Source organism: Rhineura floridana, chromosome 4 (assembly GCF_030035675.1).
Source record: "Rhineura floridana isolate rRhiFlo1 chromosome 4, rRhiFlo1.hap2, whole genome shotgun sequence".
NCBI lineage: Eukaryota > Metazoa > Chordata > Lepidosauria > Squamata > Rhineuridae > Rhineura > Rhineura floridana.
The window spans coordinates 127,965,313-127,980,435 of NC_084483.1; the positions used below are offsets into that span (position 1 = coordinate 127,965,313).

General features: G+C 40.7%; 1 protein-coding gene across 5 annotated transcripts in view; it reads right to left on the bottom strand.

Moving 5' to 3' along the window:
• PDE10A (phosphodiesterase 10A) overlaps nt 1-9,804 on the bottom strand; it is a 205,405-nt gene extending 195,601 nt beyond the window's left edge. For all 5 annotated transcript variants that reach the window (XM_061624354.1, XM_061624351.1, XM_061624353.1 and 2 more), the window contains exon 1: nt 8,711-9,804. In XM_061624354.1, coding sequence (XP_061480338.1) covers nt 8,711-9,527 — 817 coding nt within the window. In that variant the 5' untranslated portion in view covers nt 9,528-9,804. The remainder of the gene's footprint in view (nt 1-8,710) is intronic.
• Nucleotides 9,805-15,123: the final 5,319 nt, after the last annotated feature.

Here is a 15,123-nt window from a genome sequence, read left to right on the forward strand (position 1 = left end):
GCTGTCCAGAAAGCTAGACTGTAAGCTATCGTATGAACCAAGGTAGAAGGGGTCTCTCTCCCACACAGGAAGGACACCAAGCTTCAAATTTTGGCCTTTCCTTCCGGAGTGAATGGGAGGAGATCCCAGTCTAGGATACCTTCCATCCAGTAGAGAAATAACCTTCAAGTTAAGTCCAGCAATTCATTTACCGTCACATCCGAATGCAGCCAGTGACCAGTTGCACAATCATCATTTAGCACGATGTATATGAGCATGCACAAGCCACAGCAATTCTCAGGTTCACACACTCCCATGCAGCCATAAAGAAAAATTCAGAAGCAAGCATTTAAAACAATAGAAAATTGCTTGGATACGGAGAGCAACTTGTGCAAATGGAAAGCACTTCTGCTCTGACAAGAGAAGGGTGTTCTTTTTACACACGTCTCTGGGAATTCACATGCTGCACACATGACCCTTAAACATGCTTGCAAGAGGAGAATCTTTTACATGGATACACATCATGTAAAATGATACACATCAGCACTACACATCATTCTGAAGGATCATGCAATGCAGGAGCAGCACACATCTGAAGTAGGAGATGAGAAAAACCTACTGCATAATAAACAGAAATCCACTTGTAGTTCCTTGCTCCAAGTGAATGAATGTAATGATCACCCATAAGAAGTCTGAATACATTTTTCTCCGTATTTAGAAATTTATCTTTATTTTATATAGGTTTTTGAAAACTTGACTATTCATAATGACAACAATATTAGAACAATTTGAAGAACAGGATTGGGCTGAATTGTTTACAGTTCAGCAACCATCAGAGGGAATACAACAGGCTAAATTATACTTCTTTAAAATACACTTTAAACTGGCATTTTGACATAAACATAAAATCTTAAAAGTATTACACAATGTACAAAAGTATCAGGAGCATTTTAAGAAAAAAATGCCTTTCTGAAAATATGTTGAATAACATTACAGATTTAAATGGCACTAGGAAAAGCATATGTTCAAAGACAACGATGACCAGCAGATTATACACATTGGCTACAGTCAAGCATACATTTAAAACTGCCATACACCTGATTCTATGCTTTGGGTTTTTTTTCACAAAGAAGTCCCACTTGAGTCAATGGGGCTTACACTCATGTAAATGTGGATAGGATTGCAACCTAAATTCATAATTCCAATACTTAAATAGAATTAAGCTACATTTCACCCCACCTTTCTCTCATGTGTATACAAAGGTGCAATCTATCCGACGCTGCTACTGAACATAGTTTGTTTTCAACTTAGTGAGACCCACTGACAATCATCAGTGACAGTTATGCAGCAGAAAGACTTACATAAGAGCCATCCCTGTGAAGGGGTGAATCAAGATGACCAATCCAAGCCCTGCCCTTTGGGAGCCCTGCACCTTAATGTAGTGCCAGCAGCCATGGCTGGGTTGTTTTCGTTAGGCCATGATGTGCATATGCATTAAGATGGGGAACAGGGAACAGAGTGGGTTTGTGGTGTAGGGAGGAGGGAGAGACAAGAAAGGCAGGCAGTGGCTTATTTTTTTTCCTAGGGATGATTGATAGGGAAGAAGGGAAGTACACAACAAAATAGCAACACCAGTGCAACAATTGTGGAGAGTTTGGCTGCAAAAGCAAGGGAAGTGCTGGTTTTGACCTATAAAGCTCTATACGGCCTAGGTCCAGGCTATTTGTCAGACCGTATCTCCCCATATGAGCCCGCCCGGGCATTGAGATCCTCAGGAGAGGCCCTTCTCTCAGTCCCAACACCTTCACAAGCGCGATTGGTGGGGATGCGAGATAGGGCCTTCTCGGTGGCTGCCCCCAGGTTCTGGAACTCTCTTCCTAGGGAAGCACGAATGGCCCCTTCCTTGCTATCCTTCCGTCGGCAGGCAAAGACTTTTTTATTCTGACAGGCTTTTGGACTAGAAGATGTTTAAGATAGGGCCTCATAAGGTCTGTTGTATTGTTCTATGGTCCTATTCTTAATGTTTTAAATTGTCTTAGTATTTTAAGTGTATGTTTCATGGTTTTAATGTTACGAATAGTTTAATTCTATTTTAATTGTATATTTTTGTATGTTTTTTACCTATGTGTAGTTTTTATTTGTAAGTCACCCTGAGTTCCAGTTTTGGAAAAAGGGCGGGGTAAAAATAAAGAGTAATAATAATAATAATAATAATAATAATAATAATAATAATAATAATAATAATAATAATAATAATAAGTGGAAAGACTAGGCTGTGGTTCCCCTAGTCGCCATTCAGGATAGAGGATGGGGAATCTAGTGTTCTTGCTGATCCTATGCAAGTCCCACTGAATTCAATGGGATGAACACCTGGAACTGTTAGTGTGGGGTTTCATGGCTTTTTTTCCCATGCATGTTTTATTCAGCAGTAAGCCCCATTTATTTCAATAGGGCTTACTTCCAAGGAAACACATCTCACTTTACAGGCAGAGTACAACTTGCTTTAACTTGGGAGTAAGCTGCAGCTGAGGTTACAGGCAGCTTCAGTAAATCATGTTTGTAAGGAAACCCCACTAAATTCAATGAGGCTTGCTTCCAGGTAAGCATGCATAGGATTCCAGCCTACAGCATGGCTGTAGCCTTGTACATAGTTTTCTGGGAGAAGGTGGGAGTACTTCTGAATAGACATGCATAGGATCAGGCTACTCCTGAGCAACCATTCTTAGGATCCCAACATAAGGCTGACTGCCCAGCCAAGCAATAGCCTGGCACTGAATGAAACAGTGCCAACAACCACCCTCACATGATCTAGATGCCCACGGATAGTTCTGATAATGGTTCCGCTTAAAACTGTGAAGAGGGCAGGGGCTGCACACAAACTCTGATGCCGACCTCTCTAGGCATGTGGGCTCTACTTTAGACCAGGTCTGTGCTGGGTTTCTAAGCGTGTTCCATTGAACATGCTTAGAAATCTCCTCACAATCAGAAAGCCTGCTAAGACAGGGCTTCACTTAGATACCCTTTGCAGACCTTCATGCTAAACATAGGAAGTGTAAAACAATGCCTTCACACCTGCAACATTGGAGATGGGGCTTCCTACATGCCCCTGTCCTGCCCTGTTTTAAGCCCACTGTGTTCAGGCGAACGCTTGAACAGGGCTAGTATGATTTGCCCTAGGGCCGGAACCCAAGAGTCAGCCCCGCTTACACTGCTAGATAATAAAACAAAGGCACCTTGAAACACTGAAACATGGGCTCCGAACCAAGATGGCCTTCTACATACACCTTATATTAAAAATAATGAATAAAACAAGTGAAATACTCTCTGTCTGACAATGGCAATGTTATTAACAGCAAGATCATCACCAAATTATATGGCAAGACTTAAATTACATTTCTTAATGCCCAGAATAATGCCAACTTTTGAAAATAAGTATGATTCAACATCCTTACAGTTAATCTGTGCTTGTCAATAATCCAGTTCCTGAGATTCCCATAAATGTTTCAAAAAGTAGTGGCTAGACATCAAACTGAAACCTATATTGTTTTAACAACACTTAAAGGAATATGTGCCAATCACATTGCATTTTTTATGGAAATCTTTTAATTTTATTGTAAACACTGCCAAATTTACCTTGAGCCTGAACAGTATTTTATGTTATTCAAGTTTTAACACAGAGATTTAATTTTCAACAGCACAACTGAAACACTGCGTTTTACTCAGACTGTTTGCATGGCAAAAAAAATTCATGAAACAAATTGTTTGACAAACAATGGTTAGTTCAAGCCGGCATCAAACCATGGCTTATGAAGCTGGCTTGTTTAACCAACCATTGTTTGTTTTAAACCAGGATTCCTGATCTGCACATAACACTATGCAGGGATTCCTTGGAACAGAAACAGAAAGTAATCTCAGTAAAAGTCTTCCTCTCAGCTGCATGAGAAGAGAGGAGAGCACGCAAACCCAATGTTGCATTGGGGCTCACATTATGTGAAAACCCAGCCTTTACAGCATCTAGTATCAGCAATTTTGATACTGGGACCCAAAAATGCAGCCAGCTATTGACAAATGCACTGCCCACAGCATAGACATTTTCAAAATAGTGACTGTTCGAAAAATAACCATGAAAAGTATGCTCAGCGTACAACTGTTTGATGACTTATTAAAATGTCATAGTATGGCTATCTTTTCAAGCATGTCTACATCACTCATTTTCACATGCTCTGTCACTGAAAACAATGCAAGTATCTTGAGCACGAAATCATCCAACTTCCTGATTTCTTCTTCTGAAAGACAATCTCATTAGAGATACTAACCTTCCCATTATGTCCCTTGCTTGTATTTGAACAGATATCTCCCCTCATCCTTACTACTGCCCCACCCCACTTCTTCACTATCAGAGCTTTCCCCTCTTTCTGAGTTGATAATGAATCTGTATATATTTACCTTAGACATACTAATTTATTTTGGAGCAGTGGGAGAGTTATTTTCCAACATTGCATATAACTACCTAATTATACAGAAGCATTCAAGATTTTCCTCACTGTTTTTATGAAATGCACCAAAATATTTTGGCATGTATGAGAGCATGGGTACACAGGGTAAAATTACACCTATTTATTTGTTTCTTTAATTTCTAATCCAGCCTCAGGGGAACTCTTGTGGTTCACAATATATCTGAAATAAGATAAATAAAATCAGAAAAACACATTCAACAATGGAAAAACAGCACTGGCAATTATCTAGCTTAAAATTTATTGTTGCACTCTCCAAACTTCTCTGAAAAGTGATACATTCCAAGGGCCCAGTACTCATTCAGTTTTGGTTTATTTTTGAAGGAAGTCAGTGGAGGTATGTGGTGTTTTATTATATTTCAGTTTATTTGCAAATATACAAGAATACTACACAAAGAGGCATACCTTAATCACTCTAACAGATGGCCAAATCCACTGCCCCACATCAGATCTCCAGAGATTCAGTCCCACCCCCCCAAAAAAAGTTTACAGATCCCCAAACTCAGCTCTCTGCTTCTTCCTCTGTATCCCCCTAGAAAATACCAATCTTTCCCCTTTTCCTTTCTGTTTCCTTTTACAGATATCTACATTAAATCATCCTAAGAAAGGGGGTGTCAGGGAGATGATATGCTCCTTTCAGAAAACTTAAGGAAAAAGTAGCTTACTAACAGAAATCTTCCAGAAATCTCCCTAACAAAACATTACCTGGCAACTTTGCCCCTGACTGCTAAGGGAGTCTCAGGCAATACCTCTAGTTTCATGAATCCTCTCCTGTCCAAATCTCCCAATTTTACAACCTTATTAAGCATTTTGTTATTTAAAGAATAAGAAGTATATTGTTATATACACACATACAGATAGTACATAAAGACTTAGTATTAGAATAAGGAAAGGCAAGCTGAAATTAAAAGAAATTAATAAATTATTATAAGCACCTTTATTGCTGGTACCTAACTCTGAAGCATTTAGCTACAACCTATCCTAATATTGTTAACAGATGTTGAAAATGTAAAATATTATGTTAATTATATGTGCGTATGATGGAGATGTGATATGATAGGTTATTCTGTACCATTACATTGTTGCAATATGTGAAATGAGGTTCAATCAAATCGTATTCCCATAGCTGGAAATTTATTAAGAGTAGACAAAATGTGGCCATCTGCGAAATGGCAATCTGCTAAAATTCCCTCTGAAAGAGTATGATTCAACAAGGTGGGGTATGTTGCAAAGATGACAAAACTTGCAGAGAGTGAAATTAAGCCTCATTGTCAGTTATACGAAAGAACATTTAGAATTATTTGACGTTTCACTGCTAATAAATGACTATGGAGATTCCCAGTCTCTATCTGTATTGGAATTGTTTTAAGATTTTTGTTTGTTTGTTTAATTGCTTGTTGTTTGCAGCCATGAACTCCTTTAGGAGGAAGGATGAGATATAAATTTTAATAAATAACAAAATAAATTATATAAATGAGATTTTATATTTATACAGATCTTATACAAGGTTTTAAATATTCGCAGATTTAATATAAATCTATGAGTACAGAATTAAAGGAGGATAATTATATACAAACAGTTTATTTAGTACGTGATGGCTATATTGTATGTTGTATGTCTGTTATTATGGAAAATATTTTTTAAAAAGAAAAGTAGTAAGAGGCACAGCGTAGACATGCCTTGATAGCATACCAATGGCTGCAAAGTATCACAAACTCAAAAAGGCTCAAAAGTACAGCTCAAATTAGTCATAACGCCTTATGATCCAACGCAGCTTATTGTGCTGAATCGCTACAAAGCTATGGAGAGGGGGAGATTTACAACACAGAATGGGGGGGGGGCTGAATTGTTCGATTACCCAACCTCTAGCTGTTTTTCTCCTGCCATGGGTAACCTCCTGACACAAGAGAAAAACAGCTTTTTCTTCTGAGCTTCTTCTGGGAGGATGTGAGGGATATACATTTAATAAATAAAAAGGGTTTGGGGAAACTTGGAAGAAGCAAAGGGTACTTCCCACACATTCATGTGTATTTGATAGTAACCCAATCCTGACATAGCCCTGAAAGCCACTGGAAATAGCATACATTGCTTTATTACAAGGAAATGATCCCCAAGGTGTTGGAGGGAGGAGTGAAGTATGAAACGTGGCCAATCGTGGCTTTCCAGACAAATGAATGTGGACACTTTCACAACCTTGTTGGCTTATTTTGTCCTGTCACACCATGTGCTTTTCTCCCCTCAAAACTGCCTATTATTTGATTAACAAGTTCTCCTCCACCCACCCATCACATTTTATGGTAGCTCTAACACAATTGTGCACGCTGGAATGCTTCCTTCCAAACTTTTTTTTTATGTGCAACTATTTGCAACACTGCCAGTGTATTTCACACAGTGAAAGTCTGAAATGGCAGAGGTAAACTAATTTTCCCTTTTACCTAATCAATTTCCCCCAAAAGTGGTCGGCAAACAATCTGAACCCATATACAGTATTCCCAATTACAAAGAAATAAGCACTAAAATTGAGATTGTCTGTAAGAGAAGTTATATTTCATATAAACTTTGGGAGATTTGTATAAAAAGCCATCCAGTTACTATATACATGGGAAATATATTGAAAGTGACAAGTTATGGGACAAAGATCAAGATGAATAATCAACAGTTCCACAATACAAAGATCATTCAATAGATGATCCATCTATGCCCTATAAATGTGAAGTGATGACAACTCTCCATTTTCATCACAGTTATCAATATGATGTAGAAACTGTGTGAGAAATATCAAACCTTTTACCACTCTGAGTGGACAAACGTTAATATACTATTCTGTATTAAGTGTACACTGCCCCAATTACTCAAGAATAAAGATTATCCCTGTGTTAAAGGGTTGCTTCCCAATTCTTTAGTAGAACACTAATTTTGTTTTTCTATGCTTCTGCTAGAATGTTCCTCCATTTTTATTTGTTAATCTCCCAAACCTATAGACTTAGGTCATGGTAAGCTTTGGTAAGATTGTGCTTGAGATTTTGTTAGTTTTTTAAAGAATTATTTGGTCACTTTGACAAGACTATTTCATGTCATTTGCCCACTTCAGTTTCCATGCCATTCAATTTTCTGGTTAAAAGAGGTAGAAGTGCAGAGACCCATCAAAGAGACTTTTTGGTGGTGGCTCTGCATCTGTGGGATGGCCACCATATTGAGGTGTGTCACATTTCAAATTTGAATTGTTTCAGATACCAAGTTAAAAAAAACCTTTTTCACTAGGCTTTTAGTGGCTGATAGGTTAAGTCATTTTTATGGTGTTTTAATTACACTATGTAATTCATGAGAATTATTTTAATGTATTTGCTTATTATGTATTATGTGTTATATTACTTGATTATTGTAAACTGCCCTGTGACCATATTGGTGAAGGAAAGTGTAGAACTCTCTTAAATAAATAAATAATCATCCTAACACAAATGTGCACAAAGTCAGAAAAAGAAAGATAAAGTGAATGCAAAAGACATGTTCAAGAAGGTAACAAATGATTGCCATGTTTCAGGTATGACAAACTTTATTTTTTCATCCTTCCTTGCCATAATTAACTATTCTCTGATGCTTATGTTCTTGTGTGCTTTATTTCTTCCATAAATTTTCCCATCAGGAAAAACTCTGAAATCTACTGTGTTGCTTTAAGCATGTCCCAGGAAAGACTGCATTCCTTGTTACATCATTAGTAAGCAAACTTGCTCTGAAATAGGCCATCCTGTATTTAAAGCACCATCAAGTGATGCCTGTCCAGCTTTGGATATAAACTATCCAAGGAAGGAGATTTGCCTTTCCTGGAGGAAAACCTTTTCCAGTGCTAATCCATTTACAATCAGCACGCTGCTGCTGCTGCTGGTTTGATCCACATCTACCTCCCTGAAATTTAAACCCATTTATTTCTCGGCCAATCTTCTACAGATCTGATGAACAATTGTTCCTCCTCCTTTTGTTATCTCTTTTCATAGCAGTAGATAGGTACCACAAACACACTAGCATCGCATGGGCTGCAGTGCTTAATTTCTAAATGGAGAGGTGACCGCGACCAAGTTTAACTGGAAGCACCCACCCCTGCCTCTTTCAGACACACGGAGAGGGTCAAAATATCGTGCCACATAACCACTCCTACATGCGGCCCCCTCGCCCTTCCCCTAAGGCAATCGACCATAAAAACACAACGCTCAGCCACCTACTTGTGCTCAGGAAACACTCGGTAAACCGTCTAAAACAGCTGGCCGAAGAAGATCCATCTTCCATGTCTGGCCCCAACAAGAGGGGAGCGGGGAAGGAAGAGAAAGTGAAGAAGGTGCCTCTTTGTTGCTGCCGCTGCCTGCAAGCCCTGCTCCTGCCTCTGGGGCCGTCGCCACGGGCAGCTACTCTTCCTCCTCTAGCTAACAGATTGTAGGACCACAAGCGAGAAAAAGCCGGGCAGAGAAGCGAGGAACCGGGAGGCGATCGCTGCTGTCGATGACGACGCTGGCCGGTGGCGCCTTCTTTGGAGCTGGAAGGCGGTAGCAGGATGGAGGAGGGGAAGCGAAGTCGCCTCCTCCTGCTGCTGCCGGGGACGGCAATCAAGGGAGCTGGAGGTGCCTCCACCGCTCCAACATCTCTCGCTGATACCCGGCTTGCTTTCCCAGCCCCTTCCCTCCCGCGGGGACCGGGGAGCTTGAAGGAAGATGAGGAGGAGAGAAGAGGAGGCGGTGGCAAGAAGTAAAAGGAAGGAGAGGGAGAAGGGGAGGGGACTGGCGGAGTGGCTGCTGTGTTAGAAAGGCTGTTGCAGGAGCCCGTTCCCGCCACGCAGCACTTAACGCTGCTGCCGCTGCTCCTTACGAGAACGCGGGAGGAGCTGCAGACAACCCGGCTGCTTCCCGGGAAAGGAAACCCTCCGCTCCTCTTGTGGCCAGGGAAGTGCAGCTGCCTAGGGCTGGAGCCGGGTTTTTCCCCTCCCGCTCCCGCAGTCAGGGGGGCCTGCTGGGGGCGGGCTGAGCGCGCTTTCTCGGGGTTGGCCATCGGGCTTCCCTCCCGCCCTTTCCGCGGGAGTTTAAGGCAGGACGTTTGGAAGAGTCACGACAGGGCGGCGAGGATAGAAGCAGAAGCCAGAAAGGCAGGCAACGGGGTGGATTCGGTCGCCGCTCGGTTGCTGCTCCAGTGCCCCTTTCCCGGTACGCGAAGAGCGGCCAGCAGTTACCTTCTCGGTTTAAAAATCCCACAGATCCCCTGCAAAGAATCCTCTTAATTTCCTGCCTTTCCCCTTTGAGAGGACCGAGAACACCGCCTTTAACGTCGTCGTCCGTCCTCGCGCGCCCAGAACCTGGCGTTAAAACGCGCGCGCACACACAACCTACCTACCCCGCCCTCTTCTTCCTTGGGTTCCTTCTCGGCAATATAAATATTTCGCTCTCTCTAAAAGCCGAGCGGCGAGGATGGAAAAAATGTATCACTGCAGTGCTGCTTCCAATTTCCAGCCCCGGCCGCCAGAAAGCCGCCCACTGGCGGAGCTTAGTGCTTCAAAGCCGCCTCCCTCACGCTAAGGCAAGGCAAAGCAGCGAACTTGCCACCTGAAGAAGGCGGGTGGGGTGGGCGGAATCGGGTTTCTCGTCTGCCTTTCCCATTACTAAGCCATCAAAGCTTCGGCGAAAGAGGAAAGCCCAGCCCTCGACATCTTAGCACTTCCCAGGGATACTGCAGTTCAAAAACACCCAATAGTTCCCCTTCACCAACTTTAAGAACATAAGAAAAGCCGTCCTGGATCGGTCCACCTTAGTCCAGCTGTCTGTTCCCAGTGTGGCCCACCAGATACCCGCGGGGAAGCTCGCAAGCGGGACTTTGTGTCACACTTGACTTCAGCGCTTAATTTCTCATGGCAAATGCTTGAGGCCAGTTTACTGGAAGCCTTTCTTTTCCCAGGCTCTGAACGACATTTTATGGCTATTCACCAATGAGGGGAAAGCCCTCTGCACGTCCCCAAAGGTATTCACCTAAGCTGCAATCCTGTGCACCCTATATTGGGAGGAAGTAGCCTTGACGCCAACAAGGCCTACTGCTAGTTGAACGTGCGTTAGAGAAGGCGCACTTCCCAGAACTCAGCCCTGAAGAGAGTCTGGCGTCTGCGCCGAGAATGCCCATGAGGGATGAAGTCTACGCACTGAAGCCTCCTTCAAGAGGGCTTCTTTCGACTGTCATCTACTCGCGTGCCATGAGAGTCTACTCTAGAATCCATAGTTTCTAACTCTGAGATACGTGCCTGGAAGCCCTCGGTTTGTTGCGCGTGGCTGAGGGAATCCGAAAGGCGGCCGCGTGTCCTGTCCGCGTCGCCACTGGAAGGGAAGAAGTGAGGTAGCCCAGCAAATCCTTCGGCCATATCCGTTCGCCCCTGAGGCGCTATGGGGGCAAGGGGGTCGGCGCGGCGAGGTAAATACGCCCTTCCTCCTTACCTAAGCCCCCAGTCTCTCAAGGAACCTCCCGCCTCGAGGTGTGCTGTCCTGGGGGGAAGCCACTCCCCGCGCAGTTCCAGCAAAGAGTTCTCCCGCCTCTAGGTGGATACCGGACGCCTCGCCGTCTGGGCGGACAGTTTTCTCGTTCTAGAGCCAGGTCGTCCGTTTCAGCACCAATGGAAGAAGTAAAGGTGCCCAACCCTGGCTCCCGCCCTTCTTCCTCTGACTCTCTCACTCAGACGTCTAAAGTACGCGAGCGGCGTTAAGAAAGGGCTGCCACAAAAAGGCACGGACGGCACACAAACGGGCCACCACCTGTCAATCGGTGACTTAGCACGGGGGGCTCCGATCTTTTTGTGATGGTGGTGAGGTTGCTTTAAAATGAGGCTCGTTCGGAGCAAACCAATCGCAAACTCCGGCTAAGTCTATCGCGTCCGCAGGAGGAAACGGTGTCCAGCATTAGGAGTGTCTCTTCTTTAATGTAACAACCTCACCGTGAACGGTGTAAAATCCCCGTCGCAAAAGAAAATGAAGAGTACCGATCTCCAGATTATACCAATTTGCGTCCTTCACGCCTTTGATGGGAACAGTTGCCCTATTCATCCTTCAGATGATCCTTTATTTTCTGTAAAGAAATGCAACGTGGTATTCGTTTAAAAATGCATTTAAAATTTGTTTGATTTCTAGACTCTTCTGTTTGCAAATAAGAGAAAATTTGAAATAGGAAAAGGGCAGCATTCTATATGATTGGAAGATCATCTATTTTTATTTTTTATTTATTATGGTACAATAAAAGCAAACGAACCTGATTTCAATCCCACTGAAGTTTTCCCTTCTGACAGAGGGAAAAATATGTTATTACATTAGGTTGCATATGCATTATGTATCTGCAACAGTTTGGAAAACATGACAGTTAACCTATTTTCTTGATCAATACTTGGTGCTCTATTTGAAAATGCACAGTGGACGCTGGCACGCAAATCCATCTACTCATTTGTCTCATTTGTGATGCTCTTAAATTTATCTTCCTTGTTCAGTCATCTGTGATCAAGGAAAACTACCTAAACTTATCCAACTTGTCCCCCAAATCATTTGTCATTTTATAAAATTCTTTAAAGTAGCTTCTGGCAAACAATAGTTGCAGTAAATTACCACAATGTGAGAGGAAATATTTAAAAAGCAAATAAAATTCTTGCTCTCCATTGCTTACCTTACATGCTTTTATGAATCTTCAGTAAAGAGCTGATTAATTTTATAAATATAGTCCAATAAATATTATCATCATTTATATTTCCATTCTTCAAAGGAAATGAACAGAGTGTCCTTGCATTTTGCATCTTCTACATAATAAACACTCTCACCACTCAGAATTAACAAGTCTTATGAAGTTCTAATGTCGACAAATAGCATCATTTAACATGTCTCCTGGTATATCAAATGCTGGCATTAGTAAAACAGTGCAGACATGTTATACTGTGAATATTTACAAATATATAACAGAGGGCTTGCATGTCACTTGGTTATGCACTGGTATGTTCTATGCATATGGCTGAATTTATTTGAAGAAATTATTTAGATATTTTAGAATGACATGCAATAGTTCATTTCTAACTGTTATTGTATCCTAATACAAAACTACTTGAAAAGAGCAAAATTGTTTGCTCTTTTTTCCTATATTTTTTCCAAATAATAATTGAATTGGTCAGATTAACATCATAACTACTGTGATTAATGCATATACCAATTAAAATAGTTTCTTCAGCTACAAATCCTAAGATTTCCAGAAAAACAATAAAGTCTGCAATTCATACTAAATGTATAATTTATTCAGTTTATTTATTTAACCTTGCTACATTTTCAGACATTAAGTGTGAAAAACATCTTTGCAGCAGGAAATCATTCTGCATACTTCAGCATTCCTCTTGTTTCAGAGATTAAAGCACCTATTATCAACAAATATAACCAGTAATAATAGTGCTTATTTTGTGATAATGCACATTTCTGTTGCATGTTTTTATTTTTGTCAATTATTGCAATGCTTTGTAAACAAAAAGAATCCATTTGTACAAAAACTAATTTGAACACAAATTGTCAAAGCAGATGAGAAACAAATTATAAGAGTTATGAATATTATGCATAAGCTGTTAGTTTAATTATATATTTAGGAATATTAACACATTAATATGGAAAGCTCAGCTTTGGTTTTATTATGATTTTGCATTTCCTAAAATTTGCTTTAAGTCAAAACAGTTTAAAAAATTAACTTCCATTGCCTAATAAGCTAACATTCACTTGATTACTTCCGACATCTTGCACAATTTACTTGTTTGCCTTGTAAAAAAATGCATTATAACCTGATCATTTGCACCCTTAATTTTAGTAGCACTTTTTAGTTAGGGTGCTTCAGTTTGCAACCCTAACTTCACAGGTTTTCAAAATCTCAGTATTTTATAGTAAATCTGGGCACCTAGATGGAAGTTTTTAATTGATACACATAAGCTACACACATTTCCATTCCAGTCACTGCTTGTCCAAATGGCAGACACAGGGGCTAACAGAATCAACACAGGTGGCACACTCCAAAACGGGAGCTGTAAAATGACGTATGCTGGTAGGTGGTACTTGTTCCTTGAATTGCCTTCTCTCCTCCCTGTTTAGCTTTACAGTCCTAAAAAAGCCATGGGGAAAGTGCTGTATGAACCAGCATACCCAGATCCTTGCATGCTGCCGAACATTAAATAATTATTTGCTCTTACTATTACAAACTATTCAACAGCCAGAATGGCAAACTAAAAATGTTTTAAAGTATTATGGGTGCTACCTGGTCATTGTCTAACATACTGTTCTTTGGCTCTGTAGGGACCTTAGTAACAATAAAATATTAATTTAATGATGGAATTATTTTTCTTATGTAAACATTTTAGCGTTTCTGAAATTCTGCATGGAGATTTATATTTTTTCAGTTACACAAAATGCAGGATATTGGACTACTGGTAAAACAAATCTAAAAAGGCTACAATCTGTGTATGCTAACATAGTGGTGAGCCCTCTTGAAATTGGTGGGACCCCTTTCCAAGTACACATGCATAGGATTAGAAAGCTGGTTCAGTAAAACCAATCTGTTCTGTACGAATGTACCAGTTATTTGAACTTCACAGAATAGTTTTGAGATTTCAAGTATTTTTTTTAATTGTGTACTATATTGAAGATACATTTTCATAATTCATGACAAGAAACACACAGTATGCCCTCCCCTCTAAACAAAATGAAATGGGTCTAAAATAATAAATCAATGATTATTTTAGGCAAATGAACACGAGCTTTGTTTATTTTTTATAGTCATTGGGATGTCTATGGAACTATGACAAGTTTGTGCACACAATTGATGTAACCTGAACACAGTTTGATTCCACTGAACACGAACTGTTGAAAGGTTAAGAGTTTGTTATGAAATCAGGGAATGATTTAGCAGTCAACTCAAGAAGAACTGAAGCAGAAGAAAGGAAACAGGATAGGAGTGTCCTTACTGTTACACAAAGGAATAGAGAAACTAGAAGGCTTTCTTTTTAACTCTGTTCTAGAAGAGCCTGGGTTATAATGGAAGTTCCTTTTCTGTGTTCTAAAGCTGCAACACACCCTTACATTCCAGATCCTTTCCACTGCTCAAAATACTTCTCTGCACCACTGACAAGACAGTTATAGAGTCCAGAGCCTCCAGCAAATTTTGCAGTGTCACTCTCAATAGACCCTTAATTGCCCTGACAAGAAAACAAACAAAAAAGTGAAATTAGCTAGAGATTATAAAGAAGCTTTTGACATTTACTGCCAACAAAGGGGAAACATCTCAAACAAAAATACACTGATGAGTGAACACAGGTACTACACACTTTACATTACGCAGTGGCCATTTCCCCTACTATTTCACTTTTCTATTAGATACCATATATGCATAAATTGTTTTTTTTTTAATTTATAGTGGCTTGGGCCCAGACAAGCAGAAGGTTCACACAAGATGCTTCCACCTGTTTTTGCCAATTCTCCCTTCCCACTTTGTTGTTATATGCCTTCAAGTCAACACGACTTATGGCGACCCTATAAATCTTTTTTGAATATATTCATAGGGTTTTCATGGTAAGAGGTATTCAGAAGTAGTTTACTGTTGCCTTCCTCTA